Here is a 26,830-nt window from a genome sequence, read left to right as displayed (position 1 = left end):
CAAATTAATGCAGAATGCTGAACAAATGAGTGTCTGTTTATGAGTCGAAAAATCATTAATAATCTTTCAGAGGGAGTAAATGTTTGTAAGTGTTAAATTGAGCAATATGGAGCAGGGAGGGAACAACCCACTTTAACCACAGACAGTATATTAAATACAGTCCATGGCTCAAACTCAACATTTTTGAACGTGCACTCGCTACATATTGCTCCTTTAAACTGTGTCTTCAAAAAGCTGAAAGTACAGAATCAGACGAGACAGTCCCAATGACCTGAAATCCTTCTGCCTTTTTTTATTCCACACACACCATTCAGGTGACAAACGTGGTTCAATACAATCAAAATCCCACTTTTTTGTATCAAATATAACTGGTGGAAAAATGTACAAATTGTCAGCATTTATTTTTTACTATACATTGTACAGTAGACTAAAGATTCTGCAGTGAATTGCATTAAGTTTGTGAATTCAATTCACACCAGCAGTTGACATGAAAGCAATATGTAAGAGGTTCAGCGCTAACTGGCATGCTCTTATCTCTCCTGTCCTATTGAAATGCTTTTCCAAATTCGAAATGACTAAGAAGACCTAGAAGAGGTTTCCAAGAATGGAAAGGCACATGTCAGTGTGAGCACACAACAGCTTCACCAGAAATGTCTCTTTTGTCCGGCATTGGCAGAAATATCCAGTGGAAATACTCCTGTGTAACAGCTTCAAGAAGTTGGTAAAAGCAATTATGACACAAACTGGCTGAGTCAGGGGAAATAAAAAGAAATGTCGCACCTTTTTACGATTGTCAGACTTGTTAAAATCAACAATAAATAACAGAAAATGACTTGACCGATTGGAATGACAAGATGTAAATTGAAGATTTGAAATCTACAAAGAATACAACTGTTTGCATAAAACATACATATAAAGGTCTGAACATGAGGACATCAGAATAACATAATTTATCTTTGCTTTCTTTACACACACTCAAAGGCAGCACATGATGAAAATACATTCTCTGCCTGTCTGCTGTTAAAAACAGATCAGGCAATCAGGCAGATGTGCGAGTAGACAGAAAAGCAAATGAATAAAAAATAAAAAATACAGTATACATCCTGTTTCCGCCCAACAAATCCTGTCCATTTGCACAGTGTACGCTGCTCAGTTCCATCCCCACAGTGTTTGGAATAGTATCCCGTCTTCCAGGCGTAATATCCCAATTTTCCTACTTGGAATTCTGAACGGATGGCTGGTTTTATTCCTTTGGGAAACAAGGGAAAGAAAGACCTGATAGGCTGATAGGGCGGCCCGAAAAGGCACTGCAGCTGGTCAAAGTCTGCGTCCGTCTTACATCTCCGCCCTCCGATTGGTTCCCTTATCTCGACCGGCCGTATCCTCCTCCGCCTCCTCGTCTTCCTCGTAATTCTCTTCCTCGTTATTCTCGGCCTCTTTTCTGTGATCCCCCTCCTTTCTTGGTCCCTCCTGGTTTTTCTCTTCATCCTGGAGTAAATCACAAGCACACACAGCGAGACTATTTAATGGCCTATACATGCGGACTTTGGATATTTTTCCACTAAAGATGATCATTTCAGACGTTTAATTCAGATTTGAATTCTTTTTGTAAACAAACTGAAGTGGAGCTGCATGTGAAAAAGGTTTGAGTGAAACACCTCTGTCAGAACAACTGTACAGCAGTGGATGAATGAAGCTGAATGGAGTGAAAGCTCCACTGAGCTCAGATTACAGAGAAACATAAGTGCGTTCACTCACTGGGTGACTGGGTCTGAGTATGAAACACACATCAGTCAAAAGAAGTGGGCTGACAAAGGACATCACAGATACACCATCATATCAGGTTATATGAGCTCGTTTCATCTGCAGGATCATTATATGTTAAACACATCTCAAGTCTTTTGTAACGTCCGCAAACTGGAGCCTCGAGCTACAATTATTTTACACAATAATTGTCATATGCACACAATTGACTGTACAGCATTTCTGGCAGGAAAACCTTGGGATTATAAATAAATTACTGTCACTCTCCATGGAGGTCAGGAGTCAGGGTCAGTTACAGAACAGAGAGGAGGATGGAATCAAATGTCTTGCTCAAGGACACTTCAGCAAACTGAGCTGAGGGTCTGTATATGACTCAACTCTGTAGATCATATCACTTCATAAATTGACCTTTTATCAAGACCAACCACCATACATTACCAATGTTACAGGATTATGTAAACAAGAGTAGTAAATATAGTATATCATCTCTTATTTTAAGGTTATAAAATGTTGGATAGCTTCATTTTCATTCAAACAGATTTCCTCTTGGGACAGATGAAACAAACCAAGCCTGCAGGTGGTAACCCGACATCCCAACAGACTCAACACCCGATCTCTCTCATTTACCAGAACTCGCACAGGCAGGCCTCAGGTTACAGGGACAAACACCGCACACACAACCACATACACGCCGACACAGCTTCACACGCATCACTGTGTCGACAGTACAGCCGACGTGTCAGTGTTATGAATATTAGTTTACAAATGTGATATCGAAACAGTTTTACAATATGTACAACACATGCTTGGCTGTTTCAGGGTGTGATGTTACTCAGGAGCTGAAAAGAAACCGATTAACGGAATAAAAATGGATATCAGAGCTATGCTGTATTAATTATTAGCAACTGTGGAATCCAAAAAAGTACATTTGCTCATTATGGGTTGAGAAACTGAGCCTTGCTGTAAGGCAGGAGATGCGTGAGACAAAAAAATAAGAAGCAGCTGTTGCTCCTGTTCATTCCACTGCTATTATCTCTTTAAACACAACTAAGCTGAGACAAAGACCCTTTCAGACCCAGCAACTATTTATACCTCTGTTTCGCTGTGGACATTGTCATGTAAAAATTTGGTAGAAATTGCCAACCCTGATCTTGGATTAGCTGCAATCTGCATCAACACAAAGGTTACGTGGTTCTCACAGGGCAGCGACGCTACAAACATATGATGATCTTATGGATCTTATTGGTTGGACAAAGGAAGCAATCTGAATATATCATTTGGCTCTGGAAAATTGTGATGACCATTTTTCACAATTTTGAAGTGATAATGAAAACAATTGTTAATTGCATCCCCAATAATGTGCACAAAATATCACCACATCCCTCGCCAGCATTGGCAGTTCCACCACCCAACATGACCCCTCTTAAACTTGTTGAACTCATTGATAATAAATGCAGGCATTTCCCCAAGGTTACTGAAGTGCTGGGTAACTCTATTTCCAAATGCCCTCAGGAAAAAACTAGAAAGTATGAGCCCCACACACAAGAACCCACCTGTTCTATGTTCTCCTCATTATATGGGTCCTCTCCTTCCTCCTCGACCTCATCCTCTCTCTTCTGCCCACCAGCTATGTCCTCCTGAGCCTTCGGGACACAAACAACAAGACAAAAGAATTACATGAAAACAAGTGTGTTCTCCACGTGGTTTGAGTCAGTGACATACTAAACATAATGGTTTACACACCTCGTCCTCTACTTCCTCCTGGTACTGGTCATCCAGAGTGTCTTCCTGTTGATCAGGGTTTCCGGCCATCTGAACGCACAAATCACACGCAAGTTACAACACTTAATGGTAAAATATGCAGAAGCTACACAAATAGCCTTCATCATTCTTTGATTCCTCCACTTACAAACCATTTCTAGAAACAAACCAACTGCACACTGACCTGGACCTAGACTAGACCACTGAAACTCACTCCTTTCTGGCACAAACCAAAAATCACTCTCCCACCTCTCCCAGTTGTTCAGAACGCAGCAGCGAGGCTTCTTACTGGTTTTGACAGACAACATCACACCACACCTTTATTATATATATATATATATTATTTATTATAATTAATTTTGACATTCTGTGTCTTGCTTCATAGTGTCTTTTCTGTCTTCTTGTCTCAACTTTACCTTCATTAGGTCTTGGTCTTTTTAACCCTTACTGTTTAATAAATGTTGTTATATTAATTTCTGACTTCCTCTCTCGCTTTGCCTGTCAGAGCACTTTTTAAAACTCTTTTTTTTAAAAGATGCTATATAAATAAGGTTATTATTATTACTCACAACCAGCTCCTCCTCCACAGCGGGTTGTTCGTGGCCCTGGTGTGTGTCTACGTGCTGAGCTGGCGCTGCCGGCTCCTCTTCCTCCTCTACCCCCTCCTCTTCCTCTTCTCCGACCCTGTGCTGTGGCCGCTCGTCCTCAGCCTCCTCAAACTCATCCTCTCCCTGGTTGTTGGGGTCGTCCTCGGGGTCCAGCTCACCGTCTACGCCACCCTGCAGACGAAGAGATCACAGTGAGTGAGGAGGAGATACAATGTTTGCATGAAATGAACATATATGATGTATTACCATTAGATTAAGAGCAAGATGGATGCAATAAAACTGTAGTGTTGAGGATTAATAACTCAGTGTGTGTTAATCGTCCTGTTGGTATTCAGGAGACTTAACAGATCACTGAGTTTGACTGACAAATGGAAGATGAATGTGCCAGCGTGGGACAGCGGGCAGACAGGATGAAAGAAGCGATTTCTGGATGGATGGCTGAATGGACGTATGACACACGATACACTGGTGTGAATGTTAAGTGACTGACTGAGCTGAGAAGATAGACAGATGATGATGACGTGTTTGTGTGTGAACAGATGGGCAGACTATCACCTGCTGGTGTGACGGCACTCTGTGATCCACTTCTTGTTTCTCCTCCTCCTCATGTAACATATGAACATCTCTCTCTGTTAACACACACAACACACAAAACATATGTAATGCTACATTGCTAATATGGTGTGATGATAAACATTGTTAAAGGGAGAGTTTGGATTTTTTTGGAGCGCAGTTGGATGTATTACCTACAGCAGATGGCGGTCGACACAGTTTGTAGACGCGGAGAGAAGAACTAGCACCAAAGCTAAGAAATACACTGCTGTGGACATGGTCAGCAACAATATATTTTCCAGCAGAGTTTGGTTGCTTTGGAGAGAGAGAGATATTGGGCTCATTTAACTGCAGTTTCCCATTAAAAAGGCTGTCTGACAACAAAGTAAAGCAATGAAAATATTCTAAATATAGTGTACACTTAAACTGAGGTGGCTAAAATGAGTTTTGCTGCTGACCCTGTCCACAGCAGTACATTGTTAGCTTCCTTCAAAGGGAATCCTGCTCCTTCCCCAAACTGGGGGCCTGTTGACCACCATCTACTGTAGGTAATACACTGGCTATCAATAAATAATCCAAACTATCTGTCTGGTTGGATCCCCCCCCCCCCCATTTCTTTCTGTCCCACCTTCTTCATCGTCAGTGTGATGGTCATCTTCTCCTTGAACAATATCATTGTCCATGTTCTCATACTCATTCCTCTTCCTAATGACAGTAAAGACAGTGGAGGGCGGTCAGAGAAACACGGGATAAATCAAAGCAGAGTTATTAATGTTGAGAAATGTGCATGTGTACTATAGTGTGTAACTGCATATCATTTGTGTGGTACAACTGTTGCTTAAATTGAAATATCTGCATTTAAGGACCCAAAGAATTTTGCACAAATTTAATCAGAGAGTCAAATGTTTCCTCCTTTTAAGTGATTCTGACCCTGATTTGAAATCTGACCTTTGCTGCTCCTCTCTTAGCAGCTGCTCTCGTCTGTCGGCCTCCCTGTGCTGCTGCTGTTCCCTCTCCTGCTCCTCCTTCAGCCTCTGCTCCCTCTCCTTCAGCACGCGGTCCCTCTGGACCTGCAGGGCCTCCTGCTGCATCTGGATCTGCCTGCGCTCCTCGGCCCTTTGAGCCTCCAGGCGCTGCTGCTCCTGCTGCTGCTCGTAGGCCGACTTCTCATGTTCCACCTGGGCGTGCTGTTCGTGCTGCAAATGGGCCTCTGGGTGCGGCTCCGGATGGAGACCCTTTTGAGAAGACGAATGGATACAAAAAGGAACGACATGTAGAGAAAAATTAGCTGCTGATTTTGGGACATTAACATAAAGGTAAGGTATAATTCATACTTTAGGGAAGTTTAATAAATGAAAATGACAGCATGAAACAATGAGCACAACACATAATGAGCAAGCTGTCATTAATCAAAGAGATAAACACTGTGGATGGTTGCAATTTATTCTGGTTCCTCTGGGATTAAAGCTAAATAATTAGCACTTCAATTTAATCTCTATTATGTCTCCAATATAACAAGGCAGGGTTCCTACACCTTTTACAAATTCAAGCACTTTTCAAGCATTTTCAAGTTTTCCTAGCAGTAGTAAATCAAATATATGGATATACAGCAGAGGCATTTCTCCACCTTGCCCCAAACAGCGAGTTCCTGCTCAGCCCATACACTGTAATGACGTCAGAGATTTTTAAATCACTTTTGTTGGGTCTAGGAAAGTTGCAAAGCCCTATTTAGGTTCATATCTATGAAGACTGAGCGGTCTAAACCAGTTCTGACCGGCTGTGGCTGGCGTCTCTGGCGGTCCAGGGCGTTCTCGTCCGGCCGTTCCGGCTCTTGCTCCTCCTCTTCCTCCTGCTGCTCATCCAGTTGTTGGTCCGGGTCCTCCTCCAGCTTCTGAGGCTGTCCTGCTTGAGCCATCTCCTCCTCTGCCAGCTCCCTCCTCCTCTCAGCCTCTCCCTCTCCATCCTCCTCTTTGTCTGACAGAGCGTTCTGGGACTGGACATGGACCTCCTCCTCTTGATGGTGCGACTGAAGACAAAGTGACAAGAGAAACAGAGAAATTTTTACAATATGCCTTTTGTCTTGATAATAAAATAATACCAAAGAATCACACATTACCTTGGGCTCCATGTCGTGGTGGTCCTGGTGATGTTCCTCATGGGGGGGCTCGTCTTTGTGTGGTTGGTCCAGTATTGCGGCCTGCTGGGCTTCATGAACATGGGAGTTGGGTGCTATGGCAGCTGCTTGCGGCTGCTGAGGGGCAGGGTTTTGTTGAGGCTGTCTCTGACTGGACTCCCTGTGCAGGCTCTCCCTCAGCTGCTTGTATTCATCCACCTGCACCTACAGGGAACAAGAGAGAAAAGTCCAATCATGTGTGAACCTCTACTACTGGTGACAGAATAGACTGGATGGCACCTTCTAATTTAGTTTCCCATTTTAAAAAGAAGCCTAAGTTGTTAAATGGTCAATGTTTTCTTAGCACAAGCCGTCTAACAGAACTTTAGCCTTGATTAGATTAGATTAAATTATGATTTATAACGAGTACAGTTGGTAACTTCTATATAAATAGCTTTTTGTCATATTTGCCAAAACTGTTGCTATATCCAGACAGTGGTACATGAGACAGATAATATGTGAAAAAAAACAAGTTCCTCTGGCTCCTCTTTGTGCTCCTAATGGCATTTGCAAGAATCTACCACACCTGAATGAAAACAACCAATCGGAGCCAGCTTCCAATCTAAAATGTCGACCAGCAGGACTCCCCTTCTACCCAAAAGAAATTAAATGTTTTATTTTTGTTGTTTACTTAATTATGGACCTTACAGTCCGATACAGAATAGTATTGGGACATTTTGTATCACAATACTGAATCATTACATGGACTCGGAGTATATCTTATTCTATAAATTATTAATTATAATAATTATAATTATAAGTATCAGTCCACTATATGATTTTACTGAGTTTGTCTAGTGAGGTTAGCAGAGGTCAGAATTAGTGGAAGTGGTAGGTCAGTGCAGCAATAAAAATACCTGAAGTGAAACCAACAAACTGAAAACATCTTATTAGAAAAACATTTTTCTTTGGGGACACGACTTGCAGTTGAAAAAAGGAAATACACTGCAGTATATGTTATCGCCATGCTCATCGTATCGCTTGTTTAAAATCACAATAATGCTGTATTGTGATTTACATATTGTGATAATATTGTATATTCAGGCCTCTGATGATTCCTGTCCCTACCCTACAGCCACGCTGCTAAATGTGGCTAAAATTCACCTGCATCTAGAAAAGACTAAATTCATATAACAGAAAATTTTACCATTTTTTCTTCAAATTGAGCATCTGGTTTAGACCTGTACAGCATTTAAGGACATTTTTTTTCTACGTACACAAACACACATCCACTTTCTCACCAGGCCAGGGTGATACATTTTAAAAATGTTTGCTGAAGTCCCCCCTCCCTCTCTCTTTGTCCCTCCATTATGTCTTTCTGGTCGATTGGCTGGAACGTATTTTAGATACACTGCTCTGACAGCCCCGACTAAACCAAACCCCCCGGAGTGAAGGAAAGAGTTGTGTGTGTGTGTGTGTCCGTCCAACCAGAAGCACTGATGGAAAACAGGACAGGCTTTAAAATAAATTAGCAAATGCAGACAGACAGGAAGAGAGAGAGGAGTGAGCAAGCATCCATCAGTGCAGATGGAAGGGAGGAAAGCATTTCAAACAAATCAGCAGCAGAGTATTGTATGTTCAATAAACCATTCAGGCATTTCAAAGGTCAGCGAGTCTCGGGGAGAAACGGCAACATCTGATCTAATTATCCAAAAACCAAGCAACACCTCGGGCATCTTTATTTCTTCTCTGCTGTGGATTATGCAGTCCACTGCAACACACATTTCCTCTGCTTTAGTGAGAAGGTTAAAATGAAAGTTAAAATAAGGCTAAGTCTGAGTAGACTTAAACCTGATAGCAGAATCTGTCCATCACCTGGCTGTTTCACTCCACTAACATGCTAAAATGACAAATTAAAATGCAACTTTCCAGTCTATACTTTCCAACCACATGTCAAAGTCTTCCCCCGAGCCTTTGATGACTTTCATTCAATAAAATTTCCAACACTTGATGAGGGAAAAAAATATATGTGACCAAAATACTTGTGACATAGCAGTTCAGCATCAATCAGCTGACACGAGTAAACAATGAGACTGCATCTCTACTCTGCTGTCCTACCTGAGCTGCAGCCAGTGCACTCTTGTGGTCTTCCAGTGTCAGTGCAAGCTGATCGTGAGCTGCCTTCAGGTCCTGATGTTTCACCTGAACACAACACATCATTTAGTTTTATGTAGGGCTGCAATTTTACAGCCCAATATCTTTTACTTAAAGCCTCTGGAAATTTGAAATAGAAAAAATGCATATATGATATCAAGGTTAAGCATCCGCAAAAATCTGAGTGAAAATAAACATTCATAACTGTTCAGAATTCACCTCTCAAGACTGTATCTTTTGGATTAAAAAAGGACCAAATCACTAGTTTTATCTCGCAGAACACTGCTTCGATCCGTGGATTATGATTAGTAATAAAGGTCTAAACATAATCACAGCCAGTTCAAACCCAGTATCAGGAAAGCGTACAACAACTTAAATGGCAATATTCGAATTAAAACTTATTTCTAATCTTTCTTTTTAGATGCTTACCAATATCAGGGTTTCTGCAGCTGTCAAAGTTAAATTTCAAGACTTTTTAAGACCTTTCTAAGAGCATTATGAATGCAATTTAAAACCTATTTCACATCCATACTGGCAGCAAAAGTACAAAAAATATGAAGAATAATTGAATTATTAATATTGTCAGCACAGAGTGGGCCACACTGAATGTTGGTGCTGCTCCAAATGTGGATACAGAACAGTATTTGGTGACGGCAGACGTTTGTTGATGTCTTTATGTTTTTCTGAGTTGCCATGTGACTCTAATGTCCCTCATTTGAGCATTTTCTTGCACAAAGAGCAGCAGGCTTCAAATTCACTCATTTCAAACAGGCTTCAACCAATCACTGAATGCACTGTTACTGAGTCAGAACTCATTTAAGTAGACAAAGTTATTTGTTTGATGAGAAGAGACGCCACGTTAGCCCCACCCATTGTTTCTTCACTTTCAGAGAGGCAGATAACAAACATGAAATGTCTCTTCCACAAAAAAAAAGGGAAACTGACAGACATACATGACAGAGAAAACAATAAAACAGATTTAGTCTTACCTGTGCGTCCTGTAGCTGTGTGTGAATGTCATGGTGGGCTTTCCTCAGCTGTTTATTTTCCTCCCTCAGATTATACACATTATCTGCCATCACAAACAGCAAAGGCATTAACAGAAAGCATGATTCTAAACAGGAAACGTTTGCATTTGCAAGAATAATTAGAACCACAAGTGTGTTTTTGTTTTTTTCTGTCCTTACGACTCATGTTACAAACCGCGGTTCCACTTGTCAGTTCATATCTCTACTGAAAGCACTGGCCAGGTAGTGATGTGTCTAAATAAGTCATTTTAAGTAATAAGCTTGAAGCAGAAGACAGTTTTATCTATCCACTGTCTGCACATAAAGCTCTTACACTTGGCTTTACACCTGCAGTATTATTTAAAGTCAGAAGATGGAGACAAAGAATGTTTAATGATGACATCACTACAGAAAGCTACACTGAATTTGTCCTCTGTGTGTAACTGAGTGCGCTACAGTTGAGACAAAATGAAAAATGCCTTTTGAACCCTTTTAGATCACATCCCCCATCATATTATGCACCTGTTTAACAAAATGTGCCAAAAAGCAAACAAAGATTAAGTTCTTGTATTCTTATATCAAAATCTGATCATGTTTTCTTCCTGTAAAACAAAATATGACATACAGAACATACAACAACATATTTGTTTGTGTGTGTGTGTGTGTGTGTGTGTGTGTGTGTGTGTGTGTGTGTGTGTGTGCATGTGACCATCACTACCTTTGAGTTGGGTGATTTCCATTTCTTTGACTTGCTGCAGTTTGTCATAGCGGTCTCTGTGTTCGTCAAGCAGTCGGTTGTGGTCCTCGCCCTGGACTTGGTGCTGGTCCTGCAGCTCGTAATACTGTTTCTTCAGGTCGTCATGCTGGTTCTGACAGAGGAGAATAACATCAAACAGTCTATGTTTTGTTTTTTTTCATTACCTTGAAGTGTATATTCATGAAAACAAAAGTGAACTCTAACCCCACACACATAAACTTCACACCAAAGACAGGAAGGATGTGTGGTATGGTCTAAGAGAGAGTGTGTGCACATAGGTGACAGGCAGAAAGAGGCTTAAATATAAGGATGTCTGCATTAATGTTAGCACAACAAAACCAGCAGGGTAACAATGTGTGTGCATGAGGGGGTTAAAATGATCTATACCTTCAGCATCTGATGTTGCACTTGTAGAGAATTGAATCTGCTGCTGGAGTCTTGCTGTTTGACCATAAACAAAAAAAAGGAAGTAGTGACTTTGTAGTTCAGAGTTAATGCAACTGTTACATCTTGTAATAGGAAAGAGATTAATTATATCTGATGGTAGCAGCATTGTTTGTGTAGTGCTTTTCAAAACACAACAAATGCCACGCTATAAAGCACTTTACAATTTAACAAAGCAAAGCAAACTCAAAAACATGGAGGATTGGTGTTAACAGTTTATACAAGACAGTTGCAAATGAAGATACTTATGTAATACGATAATTATGTGGAAACATACCTTCTCCTTGTTGAGTGACTGTTGTGCTTCCAGTTTATAAACCAGATAATCTAAGAAAAAGAAAGAGCACAGTTCAGTCTAATGTAAACCTGTTGAGAAATAACTTGATTTTCATGAAGAGGAAGAATGACATGATGATTGTGACTTCTGTAAACATGAAATTCATTTCTGTTGCACTCTTGCACATTGCTATCTTGTTGAAAAATTAAATACCCGTACTGTTAATCTATACAAACTATACATGCGTGATGCTGCAGATGATGTTGAACACTGGTAGAACATGATCAGTGAGCACCAACTGGGATTTTAATGTTAAATTCTAGTTGAAAACTGTTTGATATTTGGTCTGAATGTCTAATACGTCTTTTCGCCCTCTTTTCAAACAGCTAAAATGCATTTAACATATGTGTTTAATCATGATAATTTGTTCAGTTGTAGGTTGAAACAGAGACATCATTGATCATTGTGAACTGATTTCTCCAAAGTCATGTTGCACTAGTAGGTGAAATGAAGATATACTTTCATATATACAATATAAAATGTCATAAAACCATCTATACAGGCTGTGCACTGCCAATGAGAAGCCTCCAGGACAACATAATGGGAGAAGTTCTGTACATTCATGTCAAAGAAGACATTGTACTTACTGCTGTGGCCGTATTGGTTACAGCTTTGACTACTAAATGTGTATAAGTACTAGAACTTTCGGTATATAGTTTGAAGAAGTTAGTCTCCCATCATTTCTGCCAGAAGTACCAGAAGGCTTTCCAGCTGAAAGGAAGTCAGGTAATGCAGCATTAGCCCTGGGCAAAATAGCTGAAAAACAAGATAGTGAAGTTTCATATCTGTTGATATCAATAATTATTGATCATGTAGGTTGTGGCTGATGACATGTCATAACCCACATGACTGGCTAAGTGGAGGCGGCTCAGGTGATCAAATTAGTTTGTTGTATTATCTCTGGGCGATAGAATATTTTTGACCAAAACCTCAACATCAATTTTGCAACAATATTGCAGGGAAGATTTCTGGTGTCTTCAGAAAATATTAACCCGATGAGATTTTTTGATAAATCATCATCAGTAATGTGGATGTAATGATTAAGTGGGTAAAGGCAAAAATGAGACATCTAGAACAGTCTGGTAAATTTAGAAAATTATATCACTTTACTGTAACACAGCCTTTAAAACCAGGAAAAGACATCTTTCACAATATCTCGTCTCATATCATGATTCAATATAATATCAATATGTAATATCCAGCCCTGCATAGTAAAGAGCGACTAAGTCCAAATGGGCAGGAAAATGTGGTAGATGAACGGGTTTAACAGGGCTTTCATCCAGGAAGTGAGTCAAATCAAGTTTTATTTTTTTTTGGCTTTCAACCGAGAGTTTTGTCTGTCATTTCTCAGTAAGGCCTCAGTGACGAAGACAAACGGTTATTTGCACATTGTAGAGGAAGACAAATGTCACTGTTGCAAACCCTGGTGACACATATGTCTTTAAATAGTCAGTGAAAAAACTTTTCACACCTTCAAACCTATTCTGTGTGTCTTTTCACCGTTGACCACATAAACCAACATCTTTTCAATGGAAAAATGCTCATTGGGTGACATCACATCACAATTTGTTTACACGAGACATTTATTTACCAGATGCCATGTCTTAAAAGCTTGTAAATATTATAGTATATGTTTTGGCTAGTAGTTCTTCTACCACATGATGTGCAGTTTCAGGATGAGATATGATCTTCCCACGGCTCCTTTGACTGGAGATGAACCTTGAGAGTCAAACTTGAGCGTATATGATATTTTTCTCACCTTCTTTGGTCTTCTTGTGCTCTAACCTCTCCTTTTGAAGAGACTTCTCTAACCTGGAGCGATGCTCGTACACCACTGGACATGCAGAAACACAGAGGGGAAAGGGAGAGAGGGAGAGGAAACACCGAGGTTTAGCGAACTCTGTCGGGGCCAGGCGGAAGGTAAACTAAACAAAAAGACAGCCGCAAACATAAATATGTACACATCACAAAACGTAAACACTCACAAACGCTTAAAAAATTCAGAGAGGTACTGCAGGCAGACAGAGGATGTGTGTTTCATGGTTGATCTAAGAACCAGGTGTGATATTTATTCATCCAAACTGTGATCTCAGTTCATGACAGATCCTCCATCAGCAGGAAGCCGTGGTAATCCTCACAAAACTGGTGGTCCAAACTGTTGTTTACAAATACTACTACTACTTCTTCTACTACTGTGGTGTAGTTAGGGTTGCTTCTGTGTCTGATAGGTGGTGTCCACCATAAGCCACTAAGATCATGAGGAAAACACAATGATTTCAGCATAATTTCTAGTAAAAATTGTCTCCAAAGCTCCTTCATACCTCCTTATTTGAACTGAGATCCTGCTTACATTCATTTCTAATCTCTGCAGCTGTATTTCTCTAAACTCTTGCACAGATTCTTCTTTTATTCCCTCCATTTATTTATTTTTTTTCACCTTCATCAGATTCAAGATGAAATCCAGTGAAACAGCAATAATCCCTGTGGGGACTTAAGAGTCATTGCTGCAGCAGAGATAATACAATGTTCTGAAGCTGATACAACCGATAGTTACACACACGAGCAGCAACAAATGAGTTAGTAATGACTGGTTCGCACACTGCAGGGCCCTTTTTGTCAACACGTTCCGTTCACCTGCCCTACTCATTCTTTGTTTTTTTTACTTTCAAATGTAGCCTCGCTGATAAGCAAATCTACTAAATGAAGCTTCTAGAAAACATCTGTGAGCGTGAGCAATCTGTACGAACAGACTGCCGAGGCTCACTGTGTGTGTTTGAACATACTGAGGCAGAAAGGAGGTTGGAGACACAATAACCACCACATGAAACAAAACAGGAAGGAAGACCAGGGGAGACGAGATGAGACCTAAACACATCTTGCTCATACTGAAAGGGAAACTTCTGAAACATTTTTTTTTATCCAGCTTTGATTCATTATTATTGGTTAGTATGCAAATTAACTGTTTAAAGAGACAGTTCACCCCAAAATCAAAATTACATATTTATCTTCTTACTTGTAGTACTATTTATCCATCTAGATAGTTTTAGTGTGAGTTGATGTGAGTCTCTTTACAGAAATCATGAGTCATCAGTAGTTATTACAGTAAATATAATCCACAGATCTTGCAGTGAGAAACAGGAAATTGGAAAAAAAATATTAAAAAAAACCCCAAAACACTCGGGCTGCGACTAATGATTGTTTTCATAGTCGATTAATAAGTCAACTATTTTCTCGATTAACTGATTAACACTTGTCAGAAAATGGTGAAAAAATGTTGATCAGTGTTTCCCAGCACCCAAAAGTCACATCCTCAAATATCTTCTTTGTCCACAACCCAAACATATTCAGTTTACTGTCATAGAGGAGAGAAGAAACCACAAAATATTTACATTTAAGAAGCTGGAATCAAAGAATTTTGACTTTTGTTCTTAAAAAATTACTAAAATGGATTAATCGGCTGTCAAAATAGGGGTTCATAAACTCTTAAACCCCTTGTACATTCTGACCAGGTTGACACAGCCCCAATCACTCACACCTTCAAAAAGCAGCATAGCCTGTTTGTGGCTGTCGCCATGGTGAAGGCAGAATAAAGCTACACATACAGAGCAAAGAGACTGACATCTGCATAGACTCAGAAACAGATAAGAGTACGTTGTCGATGCTGATTGGAGACAGAGAGGAAGATGTGTCAGTAGGCCCAGTAACCTAGTAGGAATAACAATAATAATAATAATAATAATAATAATAATAATGATAATAATAATAATAATAATAATAAGAAGAAGAAGAAGAAGAAGAAGAAGAAGAAGAAGAAGAAGAAGAAGAAGAAGAAGAAGAAGAAGAAGAAGAAGAAGAAGAAAATTCCACCATCACATTACATTTTTCCTCTCGCACAACCTCTAAACGCAGCCTTGCACTACACACTGGGTAGTTTGTTACCCATCAGTGCTATCACATTTTAGCCTGACGTTAGTGGCTCTAACTGGCTGTTTGAAAGAGTTGGGGAAGTTTACACTAGTCAAGCCTATCCAATAGGAGCAGCCTGGAGCCGACTTTGGAAGACAACGGTGCCCTCTGATTGTTTTCTACCTTTTCAGCAAAGGGGAAAAAACACTGCTGTATAATCAGCTGGAAATAAAGAATCATTGTGTTTTAGTTACCTTAGAATGAGCTATTTATATCTACAGGGGGTGCAGGATTATTTTTGGCATCATCGGGCAAAAGTTCCACACTAACCTCTATACAAAATATAATTCAAGTGGTCTGAGAGAAAATTCTGGTTTTAGAAAAAAACAGACTGGAGACTTTAGCCAATCACAAGTAGACCGTTGACAATATCTGATAACCTGGGAAGGAGACTCAACTTTTTTTTTTTCCAAAACTTCATAGAGATTTATATTCAGTTTTCATCATATTGAGTTTGTATCCTCTAGAATTTTCTCTGGACCAGTTGTCTCTTCAAACACAGCAGTTTAGCACACATCTTCACTCTACACCCTCATTTTAATCAATACTGCTGTCTGGTCTCCTCAGGCTTATGTCAGAGCTCTGTCTTGTGAAAGAACCAACTCTGTTGTTGTGAACCCACTTCCACTGCACAAACTCTCATATTGCAAATACAAAGGTGTTGCACAATGTTCAGGTCATTGATATATCTCCACTTAGACACACTGTTAGAAATGTACAGAAGAAGTTAGTTATACTTTACATTCATAATTGGAAATACATGTTTACATTAAAAAAATGTGTTAGCTAGTATGAACCTTTGATGAAGAGTACTTTCTGCAACTCTTTCACCAAGTTGCTTTTGTGGCCACATGGTTTATTTTGAAGTGTCACTTAATTCTTTCAACTTTGTTTTGACAAGTGAAAATAACAGTAACTCCCATTGACTTTGGCACTTGGTTAAAAATAAACACTCTGTGTCCCTAACCTCAGTTCATGTGTTACCTCAATACTTCACTGTAAAGATACGAACCAACTCTTAACTCACTATTTTAATACCCTGTATTCTGCCACAAATCCTGTGTCATGGTCTTGGGCCACTTGGGCTTGGACTCACCCATGTTAAAATAATAAAAATAAAAATAAACTTGACTGTGCTGAGTTACCCATGCCTTTTACATGTTCTGTCAGACTCTGCTGTGCCCTGTGCTGGCTGGGTGGGGGGGCTGGGCAGTCAAACTGATGATGTGGCTGTTCCTCCTTCTGAGTGCCAACTCAACATGTTCCAAGATAAACTTTCAGTAGTTAATAGTTAATAATTTAATGAGGGTAATAGAACTGAAGGGGAGAAGGGTAAAAGAATGTGGGAGAGAAAAACAAACGTAGAAACAAAATCTGCAAAAAACTCAAAATAAAAAGAAATGAGACGGAGCGAGTGAGACAGAAAGATCACACAGATGTAACAGGCAAAAACAGGGAGGGAAAAGATAAATACACAAACCAGGGGAGACTGAAGGGAAAGAGACAGTCAAGGAAACACACTGCAAGAGAGAGAACGACACACAGACTTGGTATTAAGGGTTTAAAAGGTAACTAATGGCTTTTTGCACTAATAAAAGACAAACATTGCGTTCCATTACCTGAATAGTTTGGTGGTGTTTCAGTGGAACTATTTTAGTCTCGATAACGTTTTCTTCCTCTTTTCATCTGGCAGAAAACAATGAGCTCGGTTCAATTGTTGCAGCTTTTGTTAAACAGCAGCACGGCAGTCTGACAAGTCTGGCCTTCTCACCATGAGATACATCTAAAAGAAGTCGTTCACATTGCAGGATTTTATTATTTATTATTATTTAATATGTTCTCAAAAAAGACCTGGTTACAGCCTGGCGATGGCGGTTTATGTCAAAGCTTTACCCTCCTTCACATTTTATTAGACAGGCCTGACATAGTGGATATAGGGGATATTTAGTGGTTGTGTTTAAAGCATGTTTTTCATACCAACCTATATCTATGTCTGACTACTCATGTTTTCACACGCATGCCTTCTATGACTTTTTGAAACAAGTTGTGGGTCCAGCTGTGGCCACACTCTTGTGTTTGCACGTGTCAAACAACAGTATTTGCTCCACAAAATTGATCGTTTCTAGTATTATCTTTCACACCATAACTGTAAAACAAATCAGTTCTTGCTCTCTCACATGATGAGAAAACAGCTGTGACGGTCTCTGAAACCACTTCTGCTAAAACTGATACACGAAATAAATGATTTAAAGTTCCTCTGAACCTTCACTCTATATATTGTTTCCCCTATAAAGGCCAGACTTTAAAATAATACCGGTCACATAGAAGACGCACAGAAGAGACAGTGCAGGGGGGTGAAGTGTTGGTGGACAAACACTGGACTCCCAGTGAACACATGAAGACACTGTTGACATCACATAAGCTTTTTTAAGAGTGTGGAACATTTCACAGATTTAATTACTGCTACTAAACACTTTAATATCATTGTTGCCCTTTAAACCTATTTATTTTAATGGTTTAATCTCATATATTGAGCCTTTAAAGGTATCGGGTCCAAGATTTCCACTCCTGTTTCCTTCACAAACATTTCCTGCTTAAACTGCCACTTCACTCCAATTTCTGCTGACAAACTAGTGGACGTTTTGCTTCAAACTTGCATGAATTTCTTCACACCTCTATAAGCTTGATCAGATGGACGTTCAATCACATGAGATTAGGGAGGTTTTATTATGCATGTTGAGGTCTGAAAGGCTCAGCACCCTGTCTGCAGTTAGAGCAGTGACACATGCCAAAGATGAGGCCATGTTGCTCTTAGTTCAGCTCAGTTCAGGCCACTCGACACACACACACTAACACCCTCTCTCTGGGGCACAACATGGACAGCTACAGGAAAGCTACAGTGTGAAATTTGAATGCGCATTTGAATTATTAAAACCAACAAATACCTCTGCAAGGCAAAGTTATAAACTCAATGCATTTCATGTAAACACACTTATAAAACAGGACAGGTCTTGATTACTTTGCATTTCAAATCATTCTATCATGACCACATCACAAACCACAACCTCCCAAACTCTTTGCCACACTTGAAAACAATGTACTACAAATATTTCACCTACTTGTTTACCAATCATTAATGAGCGTTCCCAGTGTAAAATCAGTGACGCAGAACAGACTGTTATTCCCAAAAAGCAGGCAACAACATTCCCTAGAGCTTCCAAACACACACGATTCACCTTACACCAACCCTTATCTCGTTCAAACCTCAATGGGCATGGGAAAGGATGTTTGTTGTTTGAGGGTTTCCCCACAGACCAACGAAACATTTCCCTCACGGTGTGGTTAAAGTGCATCGGCAGAGAGAGAACAAGGGTGAGCTCTGTGGTGGTGACCTTTACTGGCCTACTGGTTAAGATGTGAAGAAGACTGGACTGGTTTGAGTTGGCCAGTGGTGTGGACTGTGAATACTATCAATCACACAGGGAATTGGGCTCAAAGGCTTTGTTTGAGCGGTGCTTGTGCATGTGTGTTCACACTCCCACTCTAATGTACACGCCACAAACTCTGGAGACCAATTCAATTTAGAAGCGAGTGACAGATCTTTCCTTATTCAAATAATGCACTCACACACGGTGTTGTATGACTGGTTCATGTAGGCTGTATCTGTTTTGCCTGGTTGGTCAAAGAGTTTACAAAACACCTGAGCTGTGTGCACTGTCTTCAACAGGCAGTCCGACCCACAGTAAGACATTTTAATTTACAAGCCACTTTCACCTCATGTACTACAATATCCTAGTTCTTAAGTTTCTTGTTGTAATTTTATGTGTTCATGTCAGTTACATTTATTTTTAGATTTCTCTTGTAGGAGCTGGCTGGGGAAACTACTGCAAAGTTGCCTCTGAAACGTTGTGGTTTTCAAACTTTCACCTTACCTGCTAATTCCTGTGGTTTACTTTCTACCTCCTACTGTGAAAATGAGAAAAAAAAACTCTACAAACTAAACAAAAAGTTACTCAGAAGATGCAGGGTGGGTGGTGTGACTTTTCACAGCTCAGCTGATTTTTCTTTAATGAAATTGTAACCTCAGACAGATGGAAACAAGGGTGATTGGCTGGATCTTTTCTGGGTGGGGTGGGGTTGTCATTTCATTTTGCTAATTTAACAGTCTGCAGCTAGCCAACCACTACTCAGCAATGCAGCACAGTACACAGCCACTGAGCAGGAAGAAAAACAGCCTGTAGAGCCAGAATACTTTTACATTATTTTATGACCAAACCATGGTGGGTGATTGTTAGTGCAAAGACTAACCATGACGGTTTTGCAGAATTTAATTTTGTTTTTCTGCCAAATTTGAATGAAGGACAACTGTTTATAACCCTGTCTAGACAGCAAGCGCCTCAGGCTCTTTTTCACTTGAATACCTGAGGGTGCAATAGGTGTTTTTGTTGAACAATAATTTTGGGAGTGAATCATGAGCTCAGTTCTTAGTGAGAAAAATTGTTATTCATATTTTTCCAAGAATCTCACAGGCGTAGTGGCTGATTGGAAAAGTTGAACATATCACTCAATCCTAGAGGTAGTTCCTCATCAACAAAGTAATGGACTTCAAGGTGAAGGTTGAAGGCAGGGCGCAAAATTAACTCTTTTCTCGACCCATCAAAGGGCTTGTGAATGTTCATAGACAACCATTGTTTTCTTGGCTGGTGAATGAAGTAAATGTTCAAGCCACTTCCATACCGTACCAGCATTTGGCTGGTGGCTGGTGCCAGTGTTGTGTTCTGGTTAATGAGCAGAGAGACTTGGACATTTGAGAGCCCAGAAAAATCCCAGGAACAAATTCTAAACAACAACAACAACAAAAAAAAAAAATCAAAAGAGTGATTATGCTTTTAGTGATGTTTAAATATTCATGTGCACTGTTGACAGCAGTGTTATGTTGTGTTCTTAAGTTACAGCTTGGAAGATTCTTTGCCTGACAAAGTCTGAACTTTTCATTCATTCTCATAAAAAAACAAAAACAAAATAAATAAAAAAAATCTAACAAATCAGGTCTGTTATATCCAGGAACAAATAACATCTCTAACTCAAAGAACAAAAGTGTTTATTTCCTTTTGTCTCGTGGACAAAAACAACCCATTCCATCTGTTCAGACAAGAGCATCATTACGATAAACAGCAGGCAGTACAGACAGTGCGATGTAAAAAATATTACAACACTCATTTAGAGACGCCTGTAATTATTCCATTTGATTAATGTTTTGAAAATGACATATAAACAATGATGTCTCTGTGCAGGAGTGAATGGGTGTTAAATCACGAGGACACATTTGTCAGAGAGCATGCATAACCACTAAGTGCCAGTTGATCTTTTTAAATGATTGACAACTGCCAGCCCGTGGTTTAGGTGGGCAACAGTGAATCAATACGGTTGGCTCACAGCCCCGAAGCTGTGGCCCACCTCTAAAAATAGGATACAAAAAACAGCAATCAACAGTCAGCCATGAGTATCAAGTGGCCCGGGCCTTGTGATTGGCTGAATGATCCATCACTTCACAATAAAACTAAGGGTGTGGTGCACAAGTCAAGCGATCCAAATGGGGTTAACATTCAAACTGTCACATTATACTGTCAAGTTCTCTGTTCCGGGATACATCAGCATTGAGAAAAATGAAATGGGAGCTATTTGTATAACGCTACACGTGAAACGGACTATAAGAAACAGCTTAGCTCGAAGTAAAAAGATATTTAGTTGAGGTGGGGTCACTGCCTTTCTTGAAGTAGTTTGTTCTTTTGTCTCGTTAAATGTGGGACAGCTGTCCACCCTAACACAAATACCTTTGTCTTGGAAATGAACACAGTAAAAGAAAAATAATGCAATGGAGGTATGAATTACACATTTGTCATATACGGCTGTTCACTTGGAAACCCTGACCTTTACCAACAAAAGCTGTAAAGTCATCTTTTCTTCTATAAAGTGTAAAGTTTCACAGAATGCTTCACATTAGGGCTGCAACTAAAATTACTTTCATAATCGATTAATCTTCCGATGATTTTCCATGATTAATCGATTAGTCAAAATGATATCACTGTACACTACTACACTGTAGTCTGCCTCAATGTCCCACCAAAATTTCTATCCGATTGGTTAAATTCACGAGTAATAGCTAATCAACACAGACACACTGTAGATATCAGCAGATATCACAGTGGGTTACAATAAACATCAGAATTTTACGATCTATTTCTATGATGACAACATGCCCAGTTTCCCAGTCACACCAGTGAAAATGCTCGAAGTCATTGCTGGGATTTCACTCGATACAGGCAACAGCTTTTAAATTAGTCGCTCTCCTTTCTTTAAAGACTCTGCTACACAGAGATGTGCAGCAGACGAAAACACAGTGTGCATCTGTTTCGTCTCGCTGCAACTCCGCATTGAGATGAGGGGCATTATTATTTTAAAAAGTAACAGCTAGAGTAAAACTGTATTTCACACTATGATCACAGATCACATGTAGGCCAAACCGTGGGGGGTGATCTGTATGGACTACAGACCAGCGATGAGCCGTTACACCCCTACTTCATTTGTCCAACCAAAAGTCCAGAACCCAAAGACTCTTCATTTACTCTCATAAATGATTAAGAAAAGCAGAAAATCCATACATTTCAGAGGGTGGAGCCAGCAAATGTTTTGATAGTTTTGCTTGTAAAATGACTGAAAGGATCAATGGATTTTTGCAGCATTACTTCACATGGCAACAAAACAAACACGGGTCTCTGTACGGGTGTTTGCATGGCAGGTGTGTTGGATGAAAATGTGGATGATAGGGAGCAATGACTACTTGTTAGGTGGATCAAAGGCTGCATTAAATTAACAGGTTCAGAGTCTTGAAAACCCTGACACACTACTTCACTCCTGATGTGGGCGCAAACCTTGTTCTGAATAGATGAAGCCATTGGAGGAGCGGGCTCCCCACCCAGCTGCTAATTTTAAACTCATGGCATAATGGCGTGACACAAAACCTCACATCCTGTCAGCAGTGCAGCAGTGTGTGTTTAAGTGTGTTTGTACGGAGGGAGTAAATCAGTAAGGTCACTATAGGACAGCTTAGACTGTTTAATCTTTTGCAGAGGGTGGGACGCGGAAGAAGCTCCTAGGTTAGGGAACATTTTTCCAGTAATACAGGGAGACATACTAGAGGTCTACTAATGTTAGTGTCAGTAACTAACACGGCACTAGGTCTGCCCCAGTCAGAGACCCCTCAGCTGACTGAGATTCTTCGAGTGGAGCATTTGTTTTTTCATCAGGCCGTGCGCAGTGTACTTCTGGAGACATTTCGGTCCCCAGAAGACGCTGCAGAGCGAGCGCTCCTCACTTTCACGCTGCTCCCTGGGGATAAAATCCTTCCACTATGTCAAGCCATCCTATCTGCTTGATGAAGATGTCTGCAATGGGTACAGGCAGCTGTGGACCCGGCAAGACACAGGGTGAGTCTGAGCGAGCCCTGGATCATAGTCCCAAACGGACACAAACACTGACAGCTGTGGACACCAAGGATGCCAAGTAGTTCTGAGATGGAGGCTGGTGCCCAGAGGAAAAGAGGCCTTGTCCATTAAGGCTCTGCCACAACCTAAAGTTCTGTGTTCTGCTTAGAAGTGTTGAATTTGCAGCTCACAACAACTTAATATAATATTGTCTCTGGCTTTAGTTTGATATTGAGCGTCAGCAAAAAATCTGTCATTAGCGTAGTTAGCACACATTAGCTTGGATGGCTACTTTGGCTTTTAACTATATTACATGACTGTCCCACAAAACCTGTTATAAACGCTGGCATTTCAAGTAAGTGCTGCTTGATAATCTGAAGGAAAGGAACTAATAGTCAAATATTTGTGCTGAACAGCCAAATCTAATTTGAATGACAAAGTCCTGAGTTAGCTACAGCCCTACACGGCAATAAAGCAAATAGATTACTGCATATAATCTACTGATCTTCAATTGTGAATGGTGCACTTCTGACTGAGAGTCATAATGTTTCATGACTAAATACTGACTGTGGTGCCAACAGATTTTTACAACGTAGGCATCTGATCACATTTTGAAATGCAACCACGGGGGACTGTAAAAACATAATCTCTGATACAAATGCAAAAGAAAATGTTCACACTCTTTTTAGGACTTTTCTGATATTTTACAGTCCGACTCATGAATCAGTTAATCAAGAAAATAAACAGCACATTAATCAATAAAGAGAATAATTGTTAGGTACAGCCTTAACTAGGGCTGCACAATTAATCACGATATCGCAAAGGAAATCGCAGTATGGCCAAGTGTGATATCCAAATCATAGAACCGAAACTAAATCACAATTTTTTGAAAAAAGGAAAAATGCGTGAGAAAACAGCACTATAATTAGATACTGCAGTGCTGCAGAGATGCCCAGGCCTAAAAATCTTGTTCTCCACATGGAAGAAAACATGTTTGGTTCAGACCTCAAGAAATATCATATCATGATTTTGAAAGATTTTTTTTTTCAGTTAAAATGAGAATGTAAAAGAATGGTCATTCCCATAAATCATATCTCATATTTAAGTCAAACAAACGTTCTACCATTTTATTACATAAATGATTGTATATTATTCATTAATGTTTTATGCTATAGTAACAGGCTTATTTACATCAGTAATGTCTACAAAAATGTGAAACAAACAAAATGCATATTTTATATCTCAACCTGTCAATGGCGAATACGCTACAAACCTACCTGGAATTTATATGTTCAGGTCTACAATATTTACAGGGAGACCAGACAAAAAATACAAAATGGCCACGTTAAAAATCAAGTGTTGTAAACACTCAGATGGGTCATAGAAATATGCAGGACAACACAAGCAGCAGCCAGCTGATGAACTAGGGCTGCAAGTAATCATGTTTTTTCATTATAAATTCATCTGTTGATTTGTGAAAAATGCTCATCATTATTTCCCTGAGTACAAAATGACATCTTCACATTGCTTCTTTTGTCCAACCAACAACACAAAACCCAAACTCTCTTATTTTACCATCCCAAATGACAGAATAAGCAGCAAATCTTTACATTTCAGAAGCTGGAGCCAGAAAATGTTTGACAGTTTGGCTTGGAAAATGACACACGATAAATCAGTTATCAAAATAGTGCGCAACTAATTTTCTTTGCATTGACTATTCGATTTATTAACTGGGCTAATCATTGCAGCTCTATGACTACTTCATAAACTGTTGTTAAAAGAAGCTAGTACTAAATGTAACAGTGTGCTTCACAGATCTTTGCTTGAAACCAAGGTGACTGTGCACTCTTTTCCTTGTCTGTTCCTCCAGCTGTGTCTAGCAGACGCAGATGTTCTGGCTGACCCCATGACTTTAAGGTATACTAATCTGTATACTGTTGAGGTGAGCCTGGGGACACAGTGACTACAACCAGGTGTGTGTGTGTGTGTGTGTGTGTGTGTGTGTGTGTGTGTGTGTGTGTGTGTGTGTGTGTGTGTGAGTGAGTGTGTCATAGCCTCTAGTCAGCAGTAAACCGGGTAGAGTGGGGTCTAATTTCAGTCTTACAGTAGGTCAAAGCAAAAGAAAAACCTGTCCAACAGAATGAACTCTCCGTTGAACTTTAAAGCCAAATCTGCTCAGACCATAACCTGGTTTATCACAAGATTAGAAGGCCACCTAAGGTCAAAGGTCAAAGACATGCTCTTGGTAAATTACTGCTTGGCTACGCAGTGTAGTTACAGTCCAGTTAGTAGGTCAGACAGCAGACAGACAGCTTCAGTGGACTCTTGCATTTGGCACACACCCAAATAAGTGCTTGTATTGATGCCGTTTCAGCTACTACCCACTGAGCTGTTCGGAGAAGACTTACATGTTTTAAGGGGACAGTTCAGATTATTTGATGTCGATGGAACACTAGTCACATTAAGAAAGTTTAGCTAAAAACATTCAATGTCACTTCAGCTCCCTCAAAAGCCTGTTTTGAGAAATTTAGGTGGAGCTCTAATGCATGATGTTCCTACAATAAATAATAATAGTAATAGTGTTTCTTCGGTCTTTATATTACAATTTCTGAACATTTACTTATTTATTTTTACTCTCGATCAATAAATGTATTACTTGAGTTTGAAACAATGGCCTTGTGTTGTTGTTATTTAGCCTCTATGAAATGTTAATGACAGTTTTAACCGCCTACAGTAGTAACAGTAGAATGTTTTTTGCAGTAACCCTGAAACTGACCTGCTGCACACATCCATATATGTGTGTGCATGCAACATGTTTTGTAATGGCCAGTGTGTAATTCAAACCCTGCATACACTTGAATTGTTATTGAATTTTTAGATGGACCTTTTTAGTGGCTAAAATACCTTTTGTTGCTGAGACTGTCAGCAACATTGCTCAGCTTCTACCTCAGTACTCCTCTGTGCTTCTCCAAAGTGGGGGCGTGTCAGCCGGCATCTGTTGCAGGAACTATCCCTTTAAGGTAGCAACAGGACGCCGAACTGAACTATAGTTCGTTATGAATCGTATTAAGTTCAAAAATTGATTTCAAAGGGTGTTACCGTTTGGCAGTAAGCATGAAAACAATAAAATTGCAGTTTCGTTAGTGCAGTCTGGAGCTCTCGGGCTCACCTCTTGTCACCCAGCCTTCAATCACATCACCGTCACTGTGTTTACCTTGGAGCTGAGCCGAGAGTGACTCTTGGTGCTGCTGGTACTTCAGTGCCATTGCCTCGGTCCTCTTGAGCTGTTTGTGCATCTCGTACGATATCATCCCCCCGTACATCATCCCGCAGACCACGGTGACCAGCAGGAGACACTGGAAGATCCTCCGCTGCCTCCGGGAGCACACCCCGTTTCCCATGTTGGACCCGCACCCCTCCCCGCTGTCTGAGCGAGAAAACCCCGTCTCTGCTGCTGGAAACTTCCGACTCAACTTTTTTTTTCTTTTTTTTTTTCTTTTTTAAACCTCTACTCTCCTCACTCCCCGAGCATTTCCAAAGCAGAAAACACGAGTTAAGAGTGGATCTTTCCCGATGTAGACATTATGATTTCGCGACTCTCTCCCTGTGACTTCAAAGTAGCCGCTCAGATTTTCGCTTGACTTCACGTCAAACTCCTGCTCTGCTCCGCTGAAATGCACGTCAAAGCGACGCTCAACACCGCGGCGCTGCGTCTCCTTTCCCCCGCTGCACACTTTCACTTTTCCGACGCAATGCAAAGACGTTTAAATGGGAAAAGTACAAGCTCAAGTTCCCGACGAGGAGGCCTCCATAGCACCTTTAACTTTAGTTACGTGTCAACCCAGCAGCTGCCTGCCATCCAACTGCTACTCTGGAGGAAGTC

General features: G+C 40.2%; 1 protein-coding gene across 1 annotated transcript; it reads right to left on the bottom strand.

Annotated features, from left to right (window-relative positions):
• Window positions 1-267: 267 nt before the first annotated feature.
• golim4a (golgi integral membrane protein 4a) lies at window positions 268-26,830 on the bottom strand. Its single transcript, XM_084717324.1, has 16 exons — window positions 26,162-26,830; window positions 13,257-13,331; window positions 11,438-11,487; window positions 11,104-11,157; window positions 10,678-10,828; window positions 9,942-10,024; window positions 8,917-9,000; window positions 6,802-7,023; window positions 6,460-6,711; window positions 5,634-5,920; window positions 5,314-5,390; window positions 4,689-4,762; window positions 4,095-4,304; window positions 3,508-3,576; window positions 3,318-3,407; window positions 268-1,488 (listed from the first exon to the last, which is right to left on the bottom strand). The coding sequence occupies exons 1-16, from the start codon at window positions 26,346-26,348 to the stop codon at window positions 1,336-1,338; spliced, it is 2,118 nt and encodes a 705-aa protein (XP_084573450.1). The 5' UTR covers window positions 26,349-26,830; the 3' UTR covers window positions 268-1,335.

Source organism: Lutjanus erythropterus, chromosome 4 (genome assembly GCF_056507025.1).
Source record: "Lutjanus erythropterus isolate fLutEry1 chromosome 4, fLutEry1.hap2, whole genome shotgun sequence".
In the NCBI taxonomy this organism is placed as follows: domain Eukaryota; kingdom Metazoa; phylum Chordata; class Actinopteri; order Lutjaniformes; family Lutjanidae; genus Lutjanus; species Lutjanus erythropterus.
This window is presented reverse-complemented; position numbering and strand designations above follow the sequence as displayed.

What these genes read in the sequence shown, in the direction of transcription:
- golim4a (XM_084717324.1), bottom strand. Translation starts at nt 26,348, where the DNA reads ATGGGAAACGGGGTGTGCTCCCGGAGGCAGCGGAGGATCTTCCAGTGT. An exon ending in CTGTGGAGGAGGAGCTGGTT is followed by an intron (nt 3,577 to 4,094) that starts GTGAGTAATAAT and finishes TTGTGCGTTCAG; the next exon opens with ATGGCCGGAAACCCTGATCA. An exon ending in ATGAGGAGAACATAGAACAG is followed by an intron (nt 1,489 to 3,317) that starts GTGGGTTCTTGT and finishes GATTTACTCCAG; the next exon opens with GATGAAGAGAAAAACCAGGA.